This window comes from Eleutherodactylus coqui, chromosome 9 (assembly GCF_035609145.1).
Source record: "Eleutherodactylus coqui strain aEleCoq1 chromosome 9, aEleCoq1.hap1, whole genome shotgun sequence".
Classification (NCBI taxonomy): Eukaryota; Metazoa; Chordata; class Amphibia; order Anura; family Eleutherodactylidae; genus Eleutherodactylus; species Eleutherodactylus coqui.
In genome coordinates, this window is record NC_089845.1 from 149,976,790 (window position 1) to 150,000,697 (window position 23,908).

General features: G+C 44.3%; 1 protein-coding gene across 1 annotated transcript in view; it reads left to right on the forward strand.

Annotated features, from left to right (window-relative positions):
* UBR5 (ubiquitin protein ligase E3 component n-recognin 5) overlaps positions 1-23,908 on the forward strand; it is a 73,576-nt gene that overhangs the window by 45,359 nt on the left and 4,309 nt on the right. Inside the window, exons 25-55 of the mRNA XM_066578627.1 lie at positions 230-353; positions 1,329-1,426; positions 1,510-1,658; positions 2,781-2,872; positions 2,968-3,114; positions 3,753-3,871; positions 4,002-4,128; positions 5,255-5,384; positions 5,562-5,722; positions 7,064-7,303; positions 7,741-7,864; positions 8,770-8,881; positions 8,967-9,098; positions 9,207-9,464; positions 9,614-9,873; positions 9,963-10,174; positions 12,205-12,432; positions 13,500-13,573; positions 14,220-14,392; positions 15,638-15,751; positions 16,747-16,964; positions 17,114-17,234; positions 18,223-18,321; positions 18,404-18,647; positions 19,401-19,506; positions 19,937-20,081; positions 20,186-20,316; positions 20,423-20,659; positions 20,746-20,830; positions 21,976-22,131; positions 22,920-23,033. Coding sequence (XP_066434724.1) covers positions 230-353; positions 1,329-1,426; positions 1,510-1,658; positions 2,781-2,872; positions 2,968-3,114; positions 3,753-3,871; positions 4,002-4,128; positions 5,255-5,384; positions 5,562-5,722; positions 7,064-7,303; positions 7,741-7,864; positions 8,770-8,881; positions 8,967-9,098; positions 9,207-9,464; positions 9,614-9,873; positions 9,963-10,174; positions 12,205-12,432; positions 13,500-13,573; positions 14,220-14,392; positions 15,638-15,751; positions 16,747-16,964; positions 17,114-17,234; positions 18,223-18,321; positions 18,404-18,647; positions 19,401-19,506; positions 19,937-20,081; positions 20,186-20,316; positions 20,423-20,659; positions 20,746-20,830; positions 21,976-22,131; positions 22,920-23,033 — 4,730 coding nt within the window. The remainder of the gene's footprint in view (positions 1-229; positions 354-1,328; positions 1,427-1,509; positions 1,659-2,780; positions 2,873-2,967; positions 3,115-3,752; positions 3,872-4,001; positions 4,129-5,254; positions 5,385-5,561; positions 5,723-7,063; positions 7,304-7,740; positions 7,865-8,769; positions 8,882-8,966; positions 9,099-9,206; positions 9,465-9,613; positions 9,874-9,962; positions 10,175-12,204; positions 12,433-13,499; positions 13,574-14,219; positions 14,393-15,637; positions 15,752-16,746; positions 16,965-17,113; positions 17,235-18,222; positions 18,322-18,403; positions 18,648-19,400; positions 19,507-19,936; positions 20,082-20,185; positions 20,317-20,422; positions 20,660-20,745; positions 20,831-21,975; positions 22,132-22,919; positions 23,034-23,908) is intronic.

The window sequence follows — 23,908 nt, forward strand, 5'->3', positions numbered from 1 at the left end:
GTAACAAAATCATATGGAACTGTGCCCGGTATATATGGAAGGGCAGCACTGCAGCCCCTTTGATCTGCTGGTCAGTGGGAGTACCAAGGTCCTAACAGATCTGATATTCATGGGCCTGCTTTACGGATAAGCGATCAGTATCAGTCCCTGAACAATCCTATGAGATACTGCTGTGTAGCTCGAGTTTACTTTTTTGTTTTTGCCCTTTTAAACCTCTTAAATCTTTTAGGTCCCTCTTCAGAACCTTCAGTGGTGGAGTCTAAGGATCGAAAAGCAAATGCCCATTTTATCTTGAAACTATTGTGCGATAGTGTCGTTTTGCAGCCGTACCTCCGAGACCTCCTCTCTGCTAAGTATGTTCGCCGCTCTAACAGTGAACATCTTGATTGAAAATTCTTTCTTAGACTTCCTTTTTAGTTTGACAGAACAATGTACCATTTTATTCGAGGATGTCAGTGTTTGAGTTGTATCTACACATCACTATCTTACTGCTTCCCACGTTGTATTACTTGATCAGTTTCTAAATTGAGAAGTCTATACATCTGTTATATAACCTGTAACCGGCTTCATCCTATGGAATTTGCAAACTACCAAAAGCATTTGTAAGGGCTACTACATTCATGCGGAAATATAGCCATATCACCAAGAATTACTATATGGAAGTATAAACTACATCTACAAGATGCTGTTACAGTTTATTCTGCATAGATCATTCAAAACACCCCTCTTCCCTCTAATCTCCAAATCCAGAGTGTAAACTACATAGTATTCCTTTCCAGTATACATATCCAGTGCTCCCATCCGCACTATAATCACACCCAAATGTCCCTCCAACAGTATAATGGGGTTACACAAGCATTCACTGGTCGCACCATAGATCAAACTGCACGCAGACCTCTTCTGTGTGCCATCAGATCTGCACATCATATGTCCTATTCTCGCCCACAAGCCGTCAAAAAGGAGCCGGCCACCCAAGTAGAGCCAATTATCACTTCCACACCCCACTATCTAGTCCAAAGAGCTGATGCCAGCCTTCATAGCAATCCTTAACAAGAGCCAGCCTCTACTCTAAGAAGCCCAGCACCTGTGTGAATGATTGCAAGAGTAGTGAAGAATTGATACAGAAAGTTGGACCAGATTGCATCTCGGTCATCCCTTCACAATGGGTTTTTCTTTCAAAAGATAATTGGGGGGGAAATTCACTAATTCCAGCATTTCCTGCGCCGAGCTTGGTACAACTTCCTTGGGAGCATGGTGTGCTGGTTACATGAAAAGGCATTTTTTTAATATGGGAGTTCAGTTCCAAATGTTTTTCTTTTTACCCTCAGGGATGCTAGAGGTATGACTCCCTTCATGTCTGCAGTTAGTGGAAGAGCTTACCCAGCCGCTATTACCATTTTGGAAACGGCACAGAAAATTGCCAAAGGTGAGCAGAACAGGTGTCTGACGGAGGTATGTTTAATATTGAAGTACCGTTGCTGATATAATTTCATTTAATGTCTGTTTTAGCTGAAGCTAATGCAAATGAGAAAGAGGAAGATGTATTCAAGACCATGATTTGTCCCCCTGGAACCAATGCAGATGACTCTCCGCTGTATGTTCTTTGTTGTAATGATACATGCAGCTTTACGTGGACTGGAGCTGAGCACATCAACCAGGTACAATGTCTTGCTAATGTACATGGCACTCTCTGATTCTTGCTGTGGTGGGTAAAACTATACTTGCATCACTGGACTAGCTGTATGCGTTAGATGGCTGCCAGCCGAACACTCCTTCAGTCAACAACTATTTCTCCAGCCTTCTGTACCCTGCGCTCAGACAAGTCTGCATGTGTTCCCAGTAGATAGAGGCTGGTAATCTGCTTGATGCCTCTTGCGATGGCAACTTTAACCCTAGAGAAGAAAGGATCGGACATGTAGTTAAAGGGGTTTTCCGGGCACAAAATAATTCAGAAAATGCTGAAATCTAGTAGGTACAGCAAAGTGGCAGCCACCTGTATAATTTTTCTCCTACTCCGGACCCTCTTCGTCCCGTGTAGCTGCTGATCTGCTGCTGTGTTTACATGCATCACTTGCGCAGTAAAGACCGCAGCAGACTGTTGCCTACAACTCCCATCATGCATAGAGCTTGTTTACTGGCCAGCACTGTAGATCCGCTTGCAGGTCCTACAACTTGCTAGCACCAACCACCACCCTCTGAGTGCCCGAGAGCTGCTGAAGCAGACAGGACTTGCCAGGACTCGAACTGCACATGAGCAGTACAGCACAGTGCTTCCACTCCTGCCCTCCCATCATGCACTGCTCGCAGGATGTTGGCTATAGACGGGGAGGAAGTAGCAAATGTGGACAAGATTTCAAACAGTGGAGATATTTTTCAGATGGAGGGTCACGTGACATAGAAAATGAAGAAAGTAGCTCGACCACTTAGTGAACCCATTACAAAATACTTTGTGATTTGCATTGGCTTTTACAATGTTAGCCCGTGGCCCTTTAAAGGAGTCATGACATTCCCAATGGTTGGTCGAAGCCTGTGTAATTGCTGGGTTCAGCTGTCATTAATTAAGTCTGTAGGCTGCATTTATGTTTTTCCCAAATCTTGAGATCTGGCATAGAGACACAACTGCATTCTGGGCAAATACAGTCCAGCTGCATCTCTCCACCCCCTATCTGAGAATCGAGTGGAAAAGTAAGGGCATTTTAAAGGATACTTCATTTTCCGTGAGCCGTATTGCCAATATGAGTCTGCAGAGCAATAGACTTTCTGATTTCATCTGTTCTCAGGACATTTTTGAATGCCGAACATGCGGTCTATTGGAATCTCTTTGCTGTTGTACAGAGTGTGCTAGAGTCTGCCACAAAGGACACGACTGCAAGTAAGTTTTTGTTTGTTCTGTCTCTTCTCTGAATAGGAATATACGGCTGCTTGGGTAAATGTTAAAAAGAAAAAATGTGTCTGCTTGATTTTTAGGTTAAAGCGAACTTCACCAACTGCCTACTGTGATTGCTGGGAGAAGTGCAAATGTAAAACATTAATTGCAGGCCAGAAGTCTGCTCGTCTTGACCTGCTGTACAGACTACTGACTATCACTAATTTAGTCACCATGCCAAATAGCAGGTAATTTTCATCCATTCTGGAAAATCTAGCCTTTTCTGGAGGTCCTATTACATCAGCACTAGTGATTGCGACTTACTGATAACGGTTAGACTTGTAGAAGTCCAGGTGTCCGTTATAGGTAAAGTGTTTGCAGCTCTGATGTAGTAGCACCCTTATGGCTCTTTTGCACACTTGCATTTTTCTTGCGCGGTTTTTCCACGTGATATCGCTGCATTTTTTTTCACACGAATGTCAATAGGACTTTCTAATGTTAAAAATGCATCGCATAAAAATAGTAAAGCACAAACTTATGATTTTTGTGTGATGCGGTTTTGACATTCGTGTTAAAAAAACGCAGCGATATCGCGTGAAAAAATGTGCAAGAAACCGCGTGTGCAGGAGCCCTGAGGACGCTATTACACAGTACTGTCGACGCTAGCATGTTGGAGCGAATTGCAGGGCTGCAGCAATTGGTTTAACATGTAAGTGTGACTGGGGCTGTGTAATGGCGCCCAGAAGCATTCTATTAACTGCTTTCATTGTGCTGTCATATCCTATGATACTCTGCGGTCAGGCCTTTATTTTTATTCCCCTGTCCTCTGTAAGTTACTTGTTTTGCTGATGCATAACGTTCAGCTGTTTGTCACTTTTTCTTCTAGAGGGGAACACCTACTTCTCTTCTTGGTGCAGACTGTTGCCAGGCAAACAGTTGAGCATTGCCAATACAGACCGCCACGTATCCGTGAAGACAGAAATCGCAAAGCGGCCAATCCAGAAGGTGTGTGGAATTTCTTTGTTATGAGATAATCTACTTGGTTAGATCACTTTCAGTATAAAACTATTTCAATGCACAACTAAGATGTGTGTCTTCATCTGGAAATGATTCCTCCGGTTGGTGTTTCTGGTAGATTCTGACATGCCGGACCATGATTTGGAGCCTCCAAGATTTGCACAACTTGCGCTGGAACGTGTACTACAAGACTGGAATGCACTTAAATCTATGATCATGTTTGGCTCTCAAGAAAACAAAGACCCGTGAGTTATTGATTTTATATATCTATGTATGTAGATATATTTTTTTTGATGGACTGGACATTAACCCATTGAAGACCTGAATTTTTCTTCCCACTTTTCAAGATCCATAACTTTTTTTTCTCTATCAACAGCCGTATGGGGGCGTTTTTTTATTTTTTAAATGGGATAAGTTGTATTGTCACGGCGAAGACCTTGGGTATAGCTCCTGCCACTAGGAGGTGAACACTAAGCAAAGAAAGAGTTGATTAATCCTACCAACTATACCCCTCCTATAGCCAATCGGCTAAACCCTTTTTAGCTTACTATCCATAGGTGGCAGACCTTCCTGCTACAGGTCTTCAAGATTCTGGAGTTACTTGGAGTTTTTAGGTTGACAGAGTTCCCCCTTACTTGCCCTGCTGAACATCCGATGATGAGGGTGTTTTATTCTTTTTTCTCTTTTCCTTGTCCGCGAAAGGAACTTTCAATTGTCTGACTGCATGTACAATATACTGCAATACTTCTGTATTGCAGTATATCGTACTTTTAATGATCCATTAAACCCGGTCGGAGGCAGGACTTGCTAGACTTAAATACTAGCAGGCAATGGGAGCCTTTATTAGACTCAAAGCTGTCATACGAGCCCATCGGCACCCTGTGATCACATCACAGGTGCTGAAGGGATTCTGGAGGTGGCTACATAGATATTCTGGAGAGCACTGACTGCGGTGCCCGAGTTAAATTGCTGCAATCAGTTGCCCCAGTAGCTGTCGGTAACAGCTGACAGCAATCGGGCATGGAATGGGTTTTATTACTTAGTCTCCTGCCAAATCCTTACTGCATGACATATGACACAACTAGATCATAGGTTGTCAGGTGGTTAAAGTGGGTATCCCAATTGGACAACGCTTCCTCAAAAGAAAGCCACTATGGACAGTGCAGCGTCACTGCGGGTCCAGTTGTATGTGGCCATTGCTTCTGTTTAGATGAACTCTCCATAATGGGAGCTGCCCCGGTTAATAACGGTTCAGGTCCTGAACAAGGTATCATCAGTTCTCTGCTCATAAAGTCAATGTACAAAAGTTGTTTACTTTGAAAGCTGGTGGTCAGTTTAAAGATCTTTTAATATACAATCTCTTTTCTCAAGTCTTAGTGCAAGCAGTCGAATTGGTCATCTTCTGCCAGAGGAGCAAGTTTATCTAAATCAGCAAAGTGGTACCATCCGCCTGGACTGTTTTACTCACTGTCTTATTGTCAAATGTACAGCAGACATCTTGGTAAGTCTCAGGTCTTGCACACATTTCTAACTTGCAGCACTGTTTTATTTTGCTGTTCTGCTTCTGAGGGGTCACTAGTGTTATGGCTTTAACAAACTAGAGTGTTTATTCCACACTATCATCTGACTGGGAATTCAGAACTCCAAAACGTAACTTTGATTTCTTTCCTTTCTTAAGCTGCTGGACACATTGCTTGGAACACTTGTGAAAGAACTTCAGAACAAGTACGCTCCTGGGCGTCGAGAGGAGGCTGTAGCTGTCACCATGCGATTTCTGCGTTCAGTGGCACGCGTATTTGTTATTCTCAGTGTTGAAATGGCTTCCTCCAAAAAGAAAAAGTAAGTCTTCTGTGGCTTATGTATATTTATGCCGACAGTGGCTAAAAGTTGTCCCATGAAAGAGGAGGATAGGGGATAATTTGCTGATTGCTTTGGAGTCTTAATTGCTAGGACCCCACTGACCCCCAAGAATCCAGTGCACCTAGGAATGAATGGACTGGCAGTTGCACATGCGCGCTGCTGCTTCATTTTTCCTTTTCAATTGGACCATTGATAGTAGGTAGAGTTCAGACTGTCCCACTGAAATGAATGGAGCAACAGTGTGCTTGGACAACTGCGGCTCCATTCTTTCCTTTATGTATTGGCACCTCTCCCCTTCCTCCTGAGGATCGGTCATCAAATGCTGATTGGCAGAGTACATCACTCAGGTCCCCACTGATCAGTTGATGTCAGACTAGAACTGTCAGTGTAGACAGAGCAGGAAGCCCATGGCTGTCTGTAGTGCTGCGACCTGGTTTCTTAAAGGGGTTGTCTCATGAAATCAAGTGGGGTTATACACTTCTGTATGGCCATATTAATGCACTTTGAATAACTTCTGTATGGCTCATAATTAATGCACGATGTATATTACACTTACCTGTTCCGTTGCTAGCGTCCCTGTCGCCATGGATCCGTCTAAAATCGCCGTCTTCTGGCGATTTTAGACGCGCTTGCGCTGTGCGGTGAATGGGGCCGCTCGTGCCGGAGAGCTGGTCCTCGTAGCTCCGCCCCGTCACGTGTGCCGATTCCAGCCAATCAGGAGGCTGGAATCGGCAATGGACCGCACAGAGCCCACGGTGCATCGTGGGTGAAGATCCCGGCGGCCATCTTAGTAAGGTAAGGAAGAAGTCGCCACAGCGCGGGGATTCGGGTAAGTACTAAACGTTTTTTTTAACACATGCATTGGGTTTGTCTCGCACCAAACGGGGGGCCTATTGAAAAAAAACAACCCGTTTCTGCGTGAGACAACCCCTTTAATGCAGACACAGCTCCCATTTAATTCAGTAGATGTGCCTGCAATGCCAACCCTACCTGCTTCGCTATGGGTGGAGCTGTCTGTGTTACCAAACTGCCCCGCTGCACTGTGGACACTCCCATCCAATTCTGGCTTTGTCAGCAATGACAATGAGCCTGGCGAACAGCTGCTTGGCAGGAATCCAGAGTGGCAAACTTTTTACTACTGATGAGCTCTCCACGGGATAAGTCCTCAATTGTTGATCAGCCAAGTCCTGAACAACCCTTTAAACTCTCATTCCAAGATCCAGGAAATGTATGCACGGAACATGACTTGGTTTATATGCATGTGTTTCATAGGTTTTTGCGATAACGGTCCTTAACAGTTTTGTTTTTTTTGTTTTCCAGCAATTTTATTCCACAACCTATTGGCAAATGTAAAAGAGTTTTCCAGGCATTGCTTCCTTATGCCGTAGAGGAGCTGTGTAACGTAGCGGAGTCGCTTATCGTCCCTGTCAGAATGGGAATCGCACGTCCGACTGCCCCCTTTACACTGGCTAGCACAAGTATTGATGCCATGCAAGGAAGTGAAGAGCTTTTCTCGGTGGAGCCTCTTCCACCCCGACCATCATCTGATCAATCCAGCAAGTAAGGATGTAACCGATTCCAATGTATTATGCCTATTCTGCTTTTACTTGTTCCATATTGGGAAAGATTTAAGGCCCAATGCCCACTGACAGATTATCGCTGCAGAATTCACGGTCAGACGCCTGCAGCAATGTCTGTTCATAGACCTGCTGTGTTAAAGGATTCTCCCCTGCCCATGAGCGGAAATCAACTGCGACTTTCCGCTTGCGGGGGAGAATCGCAGCATGTCCTTTTCTGTGTGGAAAAATTGCATGGGTGGCTTCCATTGCAGTCAGTGAAAGCCGTCCGTCTCGTGATACTTCCGCATTGAGCACTGTGGAAGTATTGCGAGAATCCGCATCATGCGTTTCACGTCAGCGGCTCGCCGGGCAAGACACTTGTGGTGGATCCATACAGCTGATGATCTTCTGTCTTACTTTAATATTTCCCCAATGCAGTGCCAATCAGTCCCAGTCATCGTACATCATTAGAAATCCGCAGCAAAGGAGGATCAGTCAGTCGCAACCTGTGAGGAGCAGAGATGAAGAACAGGATGACATTGTTTCTGCAGATGTAGAAGAGGTAAATTATCCATGTTGTGACATTTAGTGTGTGTGTATTGAGTTACTTAATCGCCCAGATCCCTCCAGGTCTTTGCACAGTGGACATAAGGATTATTATCACACAAGACAATTTTCACCTGTCTTAGTATTGCTGATCTCCAGGGAATTTTTTTCTTCTTCTCTTCCCATTCATTATGTAACTAGCCCCCCACTATATGTCGGCTAGTATTGCTTTGTGTTAGTGTTTTTTTTTTTTTGTTTTTTTTTTGTCTTAAACTTCCTGGAGTCCTTCTCCTCTGGGTCATGTGATCTCGTTTTGATCACCTGAGATTTACTTGGGTCTGTGTTCTCAATTCAGTTTTTCAATCAGCATAATTTTAGTTTAATATTTCATGGAATGTACCACATAGGCATTTGTGTCCCTCTCTAAAGAGCTTATCAGTTATTCCTGATTATAGGCTCCTGTCACAGTTAAAATGGAGTTCACAGCTCCTCCTCCTGAGTGCATACGTATGTAGCTTATTTAGGTAAATAAAGAAGTGATAATCACACTGACCTCCCAGGAGACTGAGATGGTACAATTCAGACTAGTGATAGAGAAAGCAGGAAGAAATCTCGACATCAAGATGGTGTCTGATAAGTATCAGACAAAAGGCTGCAGTGTACATAGTTATACAGAGTGTGACAGGCAATTAGGTGAGTGTTACAGGGATGGAAAAACTCTCACCCCCCCCCCCCCCCCCTCTCACAAGAGCAGCCCCTTTAAGATTTAATTGTCATGTGTTTTTGTAAAATTTCTAGAAAAAGGGGAAGAAAAATTGAATTCTTAAGGAATAGCTGTAGGTTTCCGATAGCAAAAGGGGCTGAATTACTTAAATCAAAACTGGATGGTTAGATTAACTTAATCTTATGGTTCCCTTTCAGGTGGAGGTAGTGGAGGGAGTGGCTGGTGAGGAAGACCACCATGATGAGCAGGAGGAGCATGGAGAGGAGAATGCAGAGGCTGAAGGACAGCACGATGAACATGATGAGGATGGTAATTTATGCTGTGAAAATTCTGTTAAATACCGCTATATGAGGAATCTAAGTACTTTTGAGTAACTTTGAGAAATGTGTTGCAGGGAGCGACATGGAGTTGGATCTGCTGGCTGCTGCGGAGACTGAAAGCGACAGTGAGAGCAACCACAGTAACCAAGACAATGCCAGCGGCCGCCGAAGTGTAGTGACGGCAGCAACTGCCGGTTCAGAAGCGGGTATGTTTTTGTGTTTTTTTTTTTTTTGTTTTTTTTTTAATCTTGTTTAGTAATTCAGACTTTCTCTGACTGTCCAAAGCAATTTACTAAATATCTTATTCATTGCAGGTGCAAGCAGTGTCCCAGCTTTCTTCTCTGAAGATGACTCCCAGTCTAATGACTCGAGTGATTCTGACAGCAGTAGTAGTCAAAGTGACGACCTTGATCAGGAAACCTTCATGATTGATGAGCCATTAGAGAGGTCAACGAACAGCACCCATGCGAATGGTGCGGCACAGGCTCCACGTTCCATGCAGTGGGCTGTGAGGAACACACAAAATCAAAGAGCCCCCAATGCTGCCCCATCTAGTACCTCCACCCCAGCAGGCAAGTGAAAATGAAATTTCATAAATCAGTGAAAGGGAATCCATAACTTACAAAGATTTAGGATTAGTAGTAATCAAATGTACCATTTAACACTGGTTAAATCCACATTCTTTAAGCATGTTGTTGATCGTCTCCTATTTTTTTTACAGCCAGCTCTGGAGCACTGATTTACATTGAACCATCCAGCTTGCGAAGAAGTGGGAATATGAGTTCCAGTGCAGCAGCTGCCCTTGAAGCAAGCAACTCGAGCAGCTACTTGACATCTGCAAGCAGCCTGGCAAGGGCATACAGCATAGTAATTCGGCAAATTTCAGACTTAATGGGTTTGATCCCCAAGTATAACCACCTGGTCTACTCCCAGATACCTGCTGCTGTAAAGCTAACTTACCAAGATGCTGTTAACTTGCAGGTACTTCTATAACTCTTGCGTACCATCATTGATGCCTGAATCCTCATTTCTAGAACTTTTTTCACTGTTTTTCATAAATTCACTTTCAGAATTACGTAGAAGAAAAGCTTATTCCAACGTGGAACTGGATGGTTAGCATTATGGACTCTACTGAAGCACAGCTTCGTTATGGGTCTGCATTATCATCTGCTGGAGATCCTGGTCATCCAAACCATCCTCTTCATGCATCCCAGAATCCTACGCGTAGGGAGAGAATGACTGCACGTGAAGAAGCTAGTCTAAGAACTCTAGAGGGTAGAAGGTAATAAAAATATAGAATATAAAAAAGTTTTACAGACTTGCAGCCAGGCTTTCTCACTCATGTTAGTAAGGGACAGACACCATGGGTATAGACTTTTGACACTAGGAGACTAAGGCCTTGTTCACAAGAGCGTGGTTTTAACGCAGAATGTCACGTCTAATAGAACCAATGGGTTCCTTTAGAAACTTTCAGATGAAGGAGCCTTAGATGCGGAAAAAACGTGGACCCTAAGGCCTCATGTCCACGGCGAAAATCAGGCCCGCTACGGATTCTACATGGAGAATCCGTAACGGGTCCCTCCTGCCCCGCAGACATGAGCGCTTCAAATAAGAATTTAAAAGAATTAACTAACCCGCAGCGGGCCGGGCACCTCTTCTCTTCCTCACGGCCGGATCTTCTTTCTTCGGCCGGCGGATGAACTCGGCACGTCGGTGGTGTGCCGCGCGCATGCGCCGGGCACATCCGCCGAGCCGAAGCAAGAAAGATCCAGCCGCGAGGAAGAGAAGAGCTGCCCGGTCCGCTGCAGGTAAGTTATTCTTATTTTAGGTCTCCCGCGGATTCGGACAGCTTCCATAGGCTTCAATAGAAGCCTGCGGGAGACCCGCACGAAAATACAGCATGTCGCATTTTTTTACATGCTCCATTTTTTAAAATTCACTTTTATTGACCATCTGCGGGTATTTATCTACCCACGGGTGGTCAATGCATCCCTATGGGGTGCGGATCCGCGGGCGGGAGAAGAGTAATCCGCTGCGGATTTTAATTCTTTTGCCCGTGGACATGAGGCCTAAAGACTGACTGCAATGCACAGAACTAAGGTCTGTGGTGCGTGAGAAGATAGGACCTGACCTATCTTTGGTGCATGATGCGTGGGAGTTTCCATAGACCCCTATGGGAGCTGGATAACACGCAGCTCCCAATCGTGTGAATGGGCAATTTCACCTCAACTCGGGATTTGATTGCTGGAAATCACCCTCTCTTGCAATCTTCACCCGAGCTAGGCCTGATCTTTTCACGTGCTAAAACTACGCTTGCGTGAACTAGGCCTACTCCGAAGTTCATGTGCATGTTCCTAGCACTCAGGGGTAAGCCTATTGTATTGTTAAATGCCATTTTACATTTCTAGATTGAGCAGGTACATTTGACTGTACAAGTGTTCAAACATTCAAGGAATCGCCATGAAAAATTGGGATTTAGAACACTATGGAACTAAAACGGCAAATTTATTTTAGAAAACTTGATTTTAATTGAGAATCGGTGCTGTAGGGTTTGCTTTTTAAACAAATCTATATTAAAATGTGCCTGCATTTTCAATGGGTTTTCAACTATTAATGGCCCATCCTGAGTCGTACCCCTGTGGATCAGCTGGAAGGGCTGATGGGCTCGTGTGCTGAGCTGATCTCTGCAGAAATTGAACAGCTCTGTTCCCACTGCAGTGGTCGGGCTGCATACAGGTTCTGTATGGTATCCTGCAACAAATCTGTCCACACTTACTGCAACGGAGCCTCTAGATCGTGCAAATTTGCAGGTTGTCAAAGTTTGTGTCCCAGATGGTCCCATTCATGTTCTCTTGGTTAGAAATCTTGTGACCGGGCAGCCATGTCGGTGTGACAATGTTGTAGAGACATTCTTGTGACCTCCCTCCCTTCCACCCCCCTTGTGTGTGCGGCCGAGCAATATCCTGCTGGAAGCTGCCATGAGAGGAACACGTGGCTGCAGGACGTCCTGAACATATCGCTGAGCTGCCATTGTCCCTCGTACCACTACTGGGGGTGACTGACTGTTGTATGTGATCGTTGTAACCCCCCCCCCCCCCCCCCCCCCCCCCCCCCAGACCATCACACCAGCAGGGGGCAGTGTGCACTGCTAAAGCAAAGGCAGGATTGAGGCGTCTTCCTGTGTGTGAGCCCTTAGGAGTATTCCAGTGACGAACCTGTGAGCCAGAACTTGATCATAATTTGTTATGAAGTTAGTATTTCTAAGATTTTGCTTTATCTTGATTGCTCAGTTATGTTACTGTTTCTTTCTAGAAGAGCCACTCTACTAAGTGCCCGGCAAGGAATGTCGGCACGTGGAGACTTTCTAAATTACGCACTTTCACTGATGCGCTCCCACAATGATGAACATTCAGACGTTCTTCCTGTGCTGGATGTTTGTTCCTTGAAACACGTGGCCTATGTATTCCAAGCTCTAATCTACTGGATTAAAGCAATGAACCAGCAGACGACATTGGACACCCCGCAGCTGGAGCGAAAAAGGTACGCCTTATTTCATTGCAAACTGACCACCATTATATACATAAATGAGCTACTAAAACTACGAAGTAAGCTGTTCTGTACGATTAAGTGAAGCCATTAAATGCTCTGCTAGGGCCCTTTCTACACGGGCCGACAAATCCGTTCAGATTCTCTCGGATTGCAGTAATCTGAACGATCTGTTTGTTCTAAAAGCATGCACAGGCTGAACGGCGAATTAATTTTGTTTACGCATGACTAAAAAACGGAACAAATTGACCCGTGTAAACAGGCAGTCTATCAATGGCCGCCTGCTTACTGTGGATGGAAGCCGACAGGTTGGAACAATTCCCGGCCTGCTCTGCCTCCGTTCACTGAGTGATGATCGTTCCATTGTGAAAGCAAAGGAATGATCATCACTGGGACCACCTGTCGGTCATCTGCTCTCAATAGGTTGTCCCGTGTAAAGATACCCTTTAAACTCTCTTCACCTACCATTTTTTACAATCATGCACTGGTTCTGTCCTGGTTTCCATTCTCCATGCAGAAAGCTTCATGGAAACAGACCATAGGCTTCAGTAGGGAAGACAAAACTCTTTGGTCTCCATTTCACTAGCTTCCCCTCTGCCAAAAAAACCCCCAAAACTTCCTTTATTCTCGTTTTACATTCCGTTTTTATACAAAAACTGACATGGAGACTGGTGATGTGCCAGCGCTACAAAATGTAAATCTGTTAAACACATGCTTTTCATTGGTTTTCTTCACATTAGCGATGTTTTCACTGATGCCATGTTGGTGGGGAAAAAAAATCGCGGCCTGCTCAATCTTTGATGTGCTATTTTTTTTGTATCCCAGGTTTCTCTGTGGAGCCTCCTTGTTTAATGCAGGAACTTGTGATTTTTGTGCTATGCAATACATTTTTTACATTAGAAACTCCTATTAACTTACGGTTAAAATCACGGGTAGCAGCGATGCGTGACTTTTTACAATGAAAAATCGATGCTACAAAGCTGCGATATCTGTCACCCGTGGGAAGGAGGCCCTGGAGTAAGATTTAGCTTTTTTTATTTACTGTTGACTTTTTTTCTCAGGACAAGAGAACTTTTAGAACTTGGTCTTGATAATGAAGACTCGGAGCATGAAAATGACGATGACACCAATCAAAGTTCGTATAGCTGAATCCTTTCTCATGTTAGTTTGTAGCGGCTTTGGTAGAAAAAATTGTTACTAGAAGTAGCCTGTTCTATACAAGTTAAGGCTGGATTCAGATGACCGTATATCGGCTCAGTTTTCACGCTGAGCCGATATACGGTATCCTCATCTGCTGGGGGGGGGGGGGGGGGGTTGGGGGAAGATGATGGAAGAGCCATGAGCAGGAACTCCTCTCCACCCCCTCTCCGCCCCTCTGCAGAGAGACGACTTATATTGGCTGGGCGTGAAAACCGAGCTGATATACGTTCATCTGAATCCACCCTAATACTGATGATTAGCCCATATGGTCTCAACCCATGGAACACTTCTTTATTTGCACGGTAAAAACTGGATGCACCCGTGATACATGCAACTTGGTGGATACGTTGAAAATGTTGCTTTGCGTAGGTCACCAGAAGTTGTATTATGCATCTGATTTTTAACTTTTGGTAATGCAGTTCCATCTTCAGAGTGGTTCAAAATGGGTAATAACCTAACGAACAGTGAAGGAGTACCAGTAATAGAGATCACTACCAATGCTGTATTGTCATCTGTTCACTTCCCGTTTTACTACAGTGAAATCATTTAGTCTTTGCCTACAATGTTTGTCTGCTTTTTAGGTTCTGCTTTGAATGACAAGGACGATGACACATTGCCAGCAGAGACGGGTCAGAACCATCCATTTTTCCGTCGTTCAGATTCGATGACCTTTCTTGGTTGCATTCCACCGAATCCTTTTGAGGTGCCTCTTGCAGAAGCTATTCCTCTAGCAGACCAGCCACATCTCTTACAGGTAAGGTCATGTTCACATCACATTGGAGTCTTCCATCAAATGTATATATTGGGAGTATTGCCTGATGTATATTTGTTTGTGACTGTGTAAGGTAGCTTTAGAATACCGGCAGGTAACTTTTCATACCTGCCTAAAGTGATCACAGCTGGTGTGACTCATTTGCCCTGCCGAAGTAAACCAGCATAAACGGATCATGTAGTAACTGTATCCTGTGTCACATCTGTCTGGTCACAGTTGACTGAAGATGTAGCCTTCTCTTACACATTACGTTTGCATACTTGTTTTGTAGTATGAACTACAGCAAGACTACAAATCACTTTTAGGGCGCCTTCACACTGGCGAGAAAATAGGGTGATTTTCTGTTCTGCGAGAGAGTGAAAATGCATGATTATGAAACCAGTGAATTTCAATGGTTTTATTCAAATTTGCGATGTTCTCACTCCTGCGATGCTGCGTGGAAAGAAAAGTGCAGCATGTCCTTTCTTTTTGCGATGACCTCTCATTGTTTCCATTGAGGCCGGTGGTAGCAGTGCTGGCCCCATTGAAAGCAATGGGAAAAGATCGCGATCCCCTGCTGCAGCTGTGACAGCAGCAGCGGGGTGATTTCTTCATCCAGCGGTTTCACCTTGTCCTCAATGGGGTCGGCGGCAGCAGCGCCGGCCCCATTGAAAACAAAGGGTGAACATTGCGATCCCCTGTTACTGTCGCAGCAGCAGGGGATTCCTTCATCCCCGCAGTGAGTCCTATCACTGAACACTATTGGCATCGGCAGGGTGCTCAGCGATGAGGGGACTCTCTACGGAAATGACGGAAACCCCTACCGCTGATGTGACAGCAGCAGCGGGGTGATTTCTTCATCCAGCGGTTTCACCTTGTCCTCAATGGGGTCGGCGGCAGCAGCGCCGGCCCCATTGAAAACAAAGGGTGAACATTGCGATCCCCTGCTGCTGTCGCAGCAGCAGGGGATTCCTTCATCCCCGCAGGGAGTCCCATCACTGAACACTATTGGCATCGGCAGGGTGCTCAGCGATGAGGGGACTCTCTACGGAAATGACGGAAACCCCTGCTGCTGATGTGACAGCAGCGACAGGATTGCAATGTTCTGTTGCTTTCAATGGGGCCAATATCTTTCACCAGTGTGCAGGAGTCCTTGCTGGAATGCATGTAAATTAAATCAGTGGTATTCAGTAGTATTTTGTGTTCATTTATCACGTAGTAGACTTAATGTCTTTGCTCCGTTTTCAGCCGAATGCTCGGAAAGAAGACTTGTTTGGCCGTCCAAGTCAGGGTCTCTATTCATCTTCAGCAAATAGTGGAAAATGCTTAATAGAAGTTACAGTAGACAGAAACTGCCTGGAGGTAAGACGATAGGCGGCAGCCATTGCTGCACACAATTCAGAACCAAACTATGTACTGCAATGTAAAATGTCCACTAATGCTATTTTAAGTTATTTTCTATCCTTCACACCTCCTGATCTCACGTTTCTGAGACTACATTAGAATTGGAAGATCTAATCTCCAAAATGAGTGTTTAACTGTTTTACCACCACCGTATGTGTTGAAGGCATACCTCTCCAGTGCCTTGGCTCATAGAAGCTCAACTAGTTGGTGCTTTGTCAGAATTGATGCAGAGATCATTTTACTGATTGTGGTTGTATTGGGTACTGAGGTTCCCAGATGTCCTACCCCACTGATCAGGCATCGATGGTAGATTTAACACTTCTGGTTAGGAAAATCATTTAATGTATTGCATCTTCCGTACTACTAGGAAAAGATGAGACCATTTAAAGTCCTAATGTTGACAGAAATGTATACAATATTTTCCCATTTACTTAAGCCATAATTTGTTGGATTTGCATTACATGATGCGCTTACAGGCATGGTCTGTCCGTATTTATACAGGTTTATGCTTACAGGCATGGTCTGTCCGTATTTATAGATGTTTATGCTTACAGGCATGGTCTGTCCGTATTTATAGATGTTTATGCTTACAGGCATGGTCTGTCCGTATTTATAGAGGTTTATGCTTACAGGCATGGTCTGTCCGTATTTATAGAGGTTTATGCTTACAGGCATGGTCTGTCCGTATTTATAGAGGTTTATGCTTACAGGCATGGTCTGTCCGTATTTATAGAGGTTTATGCTTACAGGCATGGTCTGTCCGTATTTATACAGGTTTATGCTTACAGGCATGGTCTGTCCGTATTTATACAGGTTTATGCTTACAGGCATGGTCTGTCCGTATTTATAGAGGTTTATGCTTACAGGCATGGTCTGTCCGTATTTATACAGGTTTATGCTTACAGGCATGGTCTGTCCGTATTTATACAGGTTTATGCATCTTTGTTTTGCAGGTTTTGCCGACAAAAATGTCCTATGCTGCTAATTTAAAAAATGTAATGAGTATGCAGAATCGGCAAAAGGAAACTGTAGAAGAAAATGTCCCTGCAGAAGAAGTAGAAAGCTCAAAACCCGGACCTTCTGCACATGATCTCGCAGCCCAGTTAAAGAGCAGCTTATTGGCAGAAATCGGGCTGACTGAGAGTGAGGGTCCTCCTCTGACATCATTCAGGTAATCCTAATTGCCATGGCAAGTTATCGTGTGTGTGTGTGTGTGTGTGTGTGTGTGTGTGTGTGTGTGTGTGTGTGTGTGTACTCACTCACTCTTCTGGGGTCTGTGTGGATTGACACTTAGTTTTCCCCCTCTCTCCTTCATTTTAGACCACAGTGCAGTTTTATGGGCATGGTGATATCTCATGATATGCTGCTGGGAAGATGGAGATTATCCCTTGAACTTTTTGGACGAGTTTTTATGGAAGATGTCGGAGCAGAGCCCGGTTCTGTAAGTAACAAATCCCAGGAATCCTGTGTGTGTTCTCGCAGCAGATTGTATTGATCTGCTGCAGTTTTATGTAACATCTGAACAGTTTGTAGGAGATAAGCACTTTAAACAACTGGTAGCATTACTGACGTGTTGGAAAACCTCCAGCTAATCAGAAGCCTACCTTGTGTCTTCAGCTTGGTATTCCTGGTTTGCATCCTAACTAATGATGAGCGAGTATACTCGCTAAGGCACTACTCGCTCGAGTAATGTGCCTTAGCCGAGTATCTCCCTGCTCGTCCCTAAAGATTCGGGGGCCGCCGCAGCTGACAGGTGAGTTGCGGCGGGGAGCAGGGGAGAGCAGGCGGGAGAGAGAGATCTCCCCTCTGTTCCTCCCTGCTCTCCCCTGCAGCTCCCCGCCTCGCGGCGGCACCCGAATCTTTCGGGACGAGCAGGGAGATACTCGGCTAAGGCACATTACTCTAGCGAGTAGTGCCTTAGCGAGTATACTCGCTCATCCCTAATCCTAACCCTTTTATGTTTCAAGGATCTTTAAGGGGGAATTGATGTGCAGGATAACCACCTAGAGAACCTTTTAATCTTTCCCAGGGAAGGTTTCTTTTTTGGTTCAAGGTTCTTTGCAGAGTATCTTAAAATGGCTTTATAGTGGTTGCAGCCTTATTCTGTTATGGAGCTCCCTCTAGTGGTAGCCAGTGTGTTGTCTTTCTAAACTTTGTCTATGCAAGGAAACTTAAACTCCAAGTCAGAAAAACAAATGTCTAGCCACGGTAAAGATCTAGTGGGAAGCTAGTCGGCACAGAATTTTGAATTCATGTAGCTTAAAAATAAAATTATTTACTGGTGGAAAGTCTCTTTAAAGATTTGCTAATTGCTGTAGCTCTACAAGGATAATGAGGTAAACTTCTGTGTAATGGCTCAGTCCTTGCTCGGTTATGTGTTATCTGTTTTAATGTAAAGGTTTTTTTGTACAATGTTTTTACCTTACCAGATTCTGACAGAATTGGGTGGTTTTGAAGTGAAAGAGTCAAAGTTCAGAAGAGAGATGGAAAAGCTTAGAAATCAGCAGTCTAGAGATCTAACGCTGGAGGTACGTATGGGTTTTTATATAAATATTGGGATATATTATGCTGATGTATTAATACTTTGCTGTGTTTTTATCTGGGCTGTAGGTTGACAGGGATCGAGATCTCCTTATTCAGCAAACCATGAGACAGTTGAACAATCATTTTGGGCGAAGATGTGCCACAACACCAATGGCTGTCCATAGAGTCAAGGTCACCTTCAAAGATGAGCCGGGAGAAGGCAGTGGAGTCGCCCGAAGCTTCTATACGGCTATTGCACAAGCATTTCTGTCCAATGAAAAACTGCCTAGTCTAGACTGTATCCAGAATGCCAACAAAGGAACCCATACAAGTAAGGACACTTAATTATATCTGTTGCATGGCTTATTCCCTTAACCTCCTATTTTGGGTCTACAGCTTCTATGCAGACCTATGTATCTCCGTGGTAACAGACTACATAATATGTAGTCTGTTTCTGCAGTCAGAATTCCTATCTGTTCCCTACTTCTTGCTAAATTAGAGTATATTTGTAAGAAATAAGACAAATGAGTGTTCAGAATCTGACTATACATGGTCTGTCTTTACTTACTATGTAGACAAAGATCCTTGTAGGAACTGTAGACCCCAAATCCTCTTTAATAAATTATCTTCAAATGTTCTTTCACTTTAGATGCACTGAAAAAGTTGGTTAATGCATTGCTTTCAAATACTGAGAGGTATTCATGACCTGTTTTCTGACTATAAAGCTTAAAGGGTTATTGCCATCTCAGCAAGTTATCGCCTGTCTATAGGCATGACTATACTCTGCATTCCCATTGAAGTAAAAAAAAGTGTAGAGTGCATGTGCTGCCAGAACTTTGTGCCTCAGATAGAGGTATCAGAGCATCCCAGTGATCAGAACCCCCACAACTAGAGTTATCCCCTATCCATTGGATAGGGTATAACCTGCTGCGATGGGAATCACCTTTTAGTAAAATTTAATAAACTCTGCATTAAAGTTCTTTTCTACTTATATCTACTCCCAGTCTGTTAATTTATATATATATATGCCAACCTTTCAAAAAATAGTTCTAAAGCTGTTAAACTTTTTTACCAATGTGTTTAGGTTTAATGCAAAGACTAAGAAATCGAGGGGAGAGAGATCGAGAAAGGGAAAGGGACATGAGGAGGAGCAGCGGCTTACGAGCAGGTTCTCGTCGAGATAGAGACAGGTTTGTACGACTGTTGTGGTTCACTTCGGCTGGGTTCACGCAGGACTGATTTGCCGCGGAAACTCTGCAGAATTTTTGTGTGGCAAATCCGCCCGCAGCTCTTAACCCCGGGATTAGCCAGCCAGGCAAAGCTGGGTGGAATCGGTGATGCGGTGTGTAATTGACAGCCACAGCATGTCAATTTTTTTTTCATTTAAATTTTTTTCCCTCCCCATTGCGGCCTCACTCCCCTCTATGGAGAAAGCTGCAAAGGAATGCCGGCGGCCGAACCGCTCCAAAACCTGCGATGAAAGGACGCGGGCTTTGGAGACTCAGCTCTCCCGCGGCTTTTTGGTGCGACCAAGCTGTGGGATTTCAGTCCCATGGGAACCTAGCTGTCTTAACTTTTTTTTTTTTTTTGCGTAACTCACTCTTTATTTTTTTATTTTAGGGATTTTAGAAGACAGCTGTCTATTGATACCAGGCCGTTCAGGCCAGCCTCTGAAGGGAATCCCAGTGATGACCCCGACCCATTACCAGCTCACAGACAGGCCCTTGGCGAGAGGCTGTATCCAAGGGTACAAGCCATGCAGCCGGTAATGTTACAAGTTTTTTTTTTTTTTCTTCTTCTTCCACTCGGATGCTCCTTTTTGTAATCAAATGTTAATTTTTGTAATACTGACGAACCATTTCTCTCTAGGCCTTTGCAAGTAAAATTACAGGTATGCTGCTAGAATTGTCTCCTGCACAGCTATTACTGCTGCTGGCCAGCGAGGACTCTCTGAGAGCCAGGGTTGATGAGGCTATGGAACTAATAATAGCACATGGAAGGTACGGTACAGCACACAGTCTGCTACTATGTTAAATAACTACATGCTTAATCTCATGGAAATTTTTTTGCATTTTTTTTTTAACTTTTGGATGTTCCTTTCTTTAGGGAAAATGGAGCGGACAGTATTCTTGATCTTGGCTTGTTAGATTCATCTGAAAAAGTGCAGGAAAACCGGAAGCGTCATGGTTCCAGCCGCAGCGTGGTTGATATGGAGTTGACGGACACAGATGATGGAGATGATAATGCACCCTTATTTTATCAGCCTGGTAAAAGAGGGTTCTATAGCCCTAGGCCTGGCAAAAACACAGAAGCACGGCTAAATTGTTTCCGTAATATCGGCAGGTAACTGCAAATCGTCAGCCGTTCGGTATATCTGGAAAACGCTATAACATGGCCAGTTTCTCATTATGCTATGTATTTGCTTTCAGGATTCTGGGTCTATGTCTATTGCAGAATGAATTGTGTCCAATCACCTTAAGCAGACAGGTCATCAAAGTTCTTCTGGGCAGAAAAGTAAGTTCGTTTTATCTTCCTGTCAATCATGAAGGGGGCTGGGGGGGGGGGGGGAGAAAGGTGTCGACAACTTTTGTATACTTCAGTTTAATTTTTACACTAGATTCTGCTGGTTTATTTTTCCAATTTAATTTTTTTAGGATTTGAAGCTTTAGGTTTTGTAAAACAGAACTACAGGGTTGGCTAACAAATTCTGTCTGGCTGCAGCCCACTAATAGATTGATTGATTTTATTTTATTTTTTTTATTGCTCACATTTGGATTGAGTAATTTACATTCGGCAGTTTCTCATGCTTGCCTTAGGCTGCTTGTCCATGGACGGCTTTTCATTGCCAGATTATTGCCGCAGGGAATGCAGTGGAAGTTCTCCATAGCGTTGCTCTCATTACGATTCTCCACTCCTCCACTCGCCAGCAAATCGCAGCGGAGATCCGTCTGCCGGCTCCTGCTCCCAGGTGGCAGTGTCCCGCGGTGGAGATCTGCCGCAGGATACCGATACGCTTGTGGACGGACAGGCAGCCTTAGTGGAGGCAACCAGAATGTCATGCTGTAACTCAATGGCTGTGTAAAGAAAAAATGAGTTAGAGAATATTAAACAAACTGAGCCTTGCCCCCCCTATAAAGACACATTGTGAAACAAACCAACTCCGATATCAACTTCTAATGCTAAATTGGAAAAGTAGATTATAGAAAGTTGAATGTGTTTGGAAAAAAGTTGAAACAGTTTTGAAATGTTAGAGGTTTGCCCCCCACACATACACTATCTGGTGTTGCTGTGTACATACCTTGCATTATGTTGTACTGGTCAATTAGAACATAATTGAGAGTAGTCTAATGCTCTTAGACTACTCTCAGATGAGCGTAATACCGCCACAGTTTGTATTACAGACCAGCATTCCTGTCTGACCTTTTGCACTGCTGACTTGAACTCACAGCGTTGTAAGCATCTACAATTCTGAGTTTGGGTTGGTAGATCCGTATTCTGATGTACAAATGCACCTGCATTATGCTTATCTGAAAGCAGCCTTGGGGATTTTTTTTTACTTTGTGTTCTGTGTGTCGTGTCCCTCCCCCCCCCCCCCCCCCCCCCCCTCTGCCTGTGATTTTTTTTTTAGTACAAATGTAACCTTTTTTTCTTGTGTCTAGGTCAACTGGCACGACTTTGCATTTTTCGATCACGTGATGTATGAAAGTTTACGACAGCTCATCCTCGCCTCTCAGAGTCCTGATGCAGATGCTGTGTTTGCATCTATGGATCTAGCCTTTGCGATAGACCTGTGTAAAGAAGAGAGCGGCGGACAGGTAGGACAGTGCAATGAGTTATTTCCCCAAGCTACCGGTAATATTTCAGTCATTAAAGGGGTTGTCCCGCGCCGAAACGGGTTTTTTTTTTTCAATAGCCCCCCCATTCAGCGCGAGACAAACCCGATGCAGGGCTTTAAAAAAAAACACCGAATAGTACTTACCTGAATCCCCGCGCTCCGGTGACTTCTTACTTACCTTGCGAAGATGGCCGCCGGGATCTTCACCCTCGGTGGACCGCAGGTCTTCTCCCATGGTGCACCGTGGGCTCTCTGCGTTCCATTGCCGATTCCAGCCTCCTGATTGGCTGGAATCGGCACACGTGACGGGGCGGAGCTACGAGGAGCAGCTCTCCGGCACGAGCGGCCCCATTCAGAAGGGAGAAGACCGGACTGCGCAAGCGCGTCTAATCGGGAGATTAGACGCTGAAATTAGATGGCTCCATGGAGACGGGGACGCCAGCAACGGAACAGGTAAGTGAATAACTTCTGTATGACTCATAATTAATGCACGATGTACATTACAAAGTGCATTAATATGGCCATACAGAAGTGTATACCCCCACTTGCTTTCGCGGGACAACCCCTTTAATGTTAGGCACACATAATCACCATGATAATCTTTAGAAAACGTCACGATAGCCAACCGCACTTTGATTATTTAAAATGTTTGTCATGAGGTAATGCTAGTAAGTGATCTAATGACTGTACTTTCTCTGTATATGGTCTCTTGCAGGGAAAATGCTGTAACTTTTTTCTTTAGTTTCTAACTCCCATGTTTCTCCTCAGGTTGAACTTATTCCCAATGGTGTAAATATTCCTGTGACCCCTCAGAATGTTTATGAATATGTAAGGAAATATGCAGAGCACAGGATGCTGGTAGTTGCAGAACAACCTCTTCATGTAAGTTGTCATATTTGCAGTGTTTTGGCTAGAATATTTTGGGGGTGTGCGCTTGTTTTTGTACAGATTCTGTATTCGGTCAAGACTATTTCTTCATGTACAACCTCTGAAAAACTGTAAAAGTTTATTTTGATTATTTGATTTTGAATGCTTGTATGGTTTTCCCAGGCACTGCAGGACTGAAACCGTAGCAAATGCTGTCAGAGTAAACCGACAAGTGTTTTCGGCTCCTCCCCTAGCTTTCTTGCCTGTCAGATAAGGAGGGCAGAGTTGAGAAAATTACAATTAGAAGGATACGTAACAATGCTGGGGATGGTGGAGATCAGAAGCTCTTAACAATGAAGGGGAACAGAGCAAGCAGAGGATGAGTTAGAGATAGCTGTGTAGTATTGAGTGGGTGTGGTTATGATACACAGCTGCTGAAGGAGGGCACCTTCATGGGAGACCTAATGTCCTCCCTACCAGAAACTTGAATGTGTGAGTCTGCAAACCATGCAGGCTCTCCTTTCATTGGAAATGAATCTTAATGTACAGTAAAAGGTGCATAACTTTTTTTGCAGGGATTTGGTTCAATGTCTGTATATATTGATTTTTCATGCACAGAGGTTTCCATAGAAATTATATACAATCCTTTTTAGTTGGACAGACAGGAGTTAGCAGAGTAGAGCTCATCGGAGCCTCCTAGAACGGGATTTAAAGAGAGGAAACTGACTAAGGGATGGCTTGGTGGGGATCAGACTGCGGGGACAACCGGCGATCATGAGAATGTGGGTCCTGTCCTCCTATGTGAATGGAATGGTGACTAAGCCACTTCATTCATCACTATGGGACTGCTGGGGAAAGCCAAGTGCTTGTCCTCTACTACCTCACAGTCC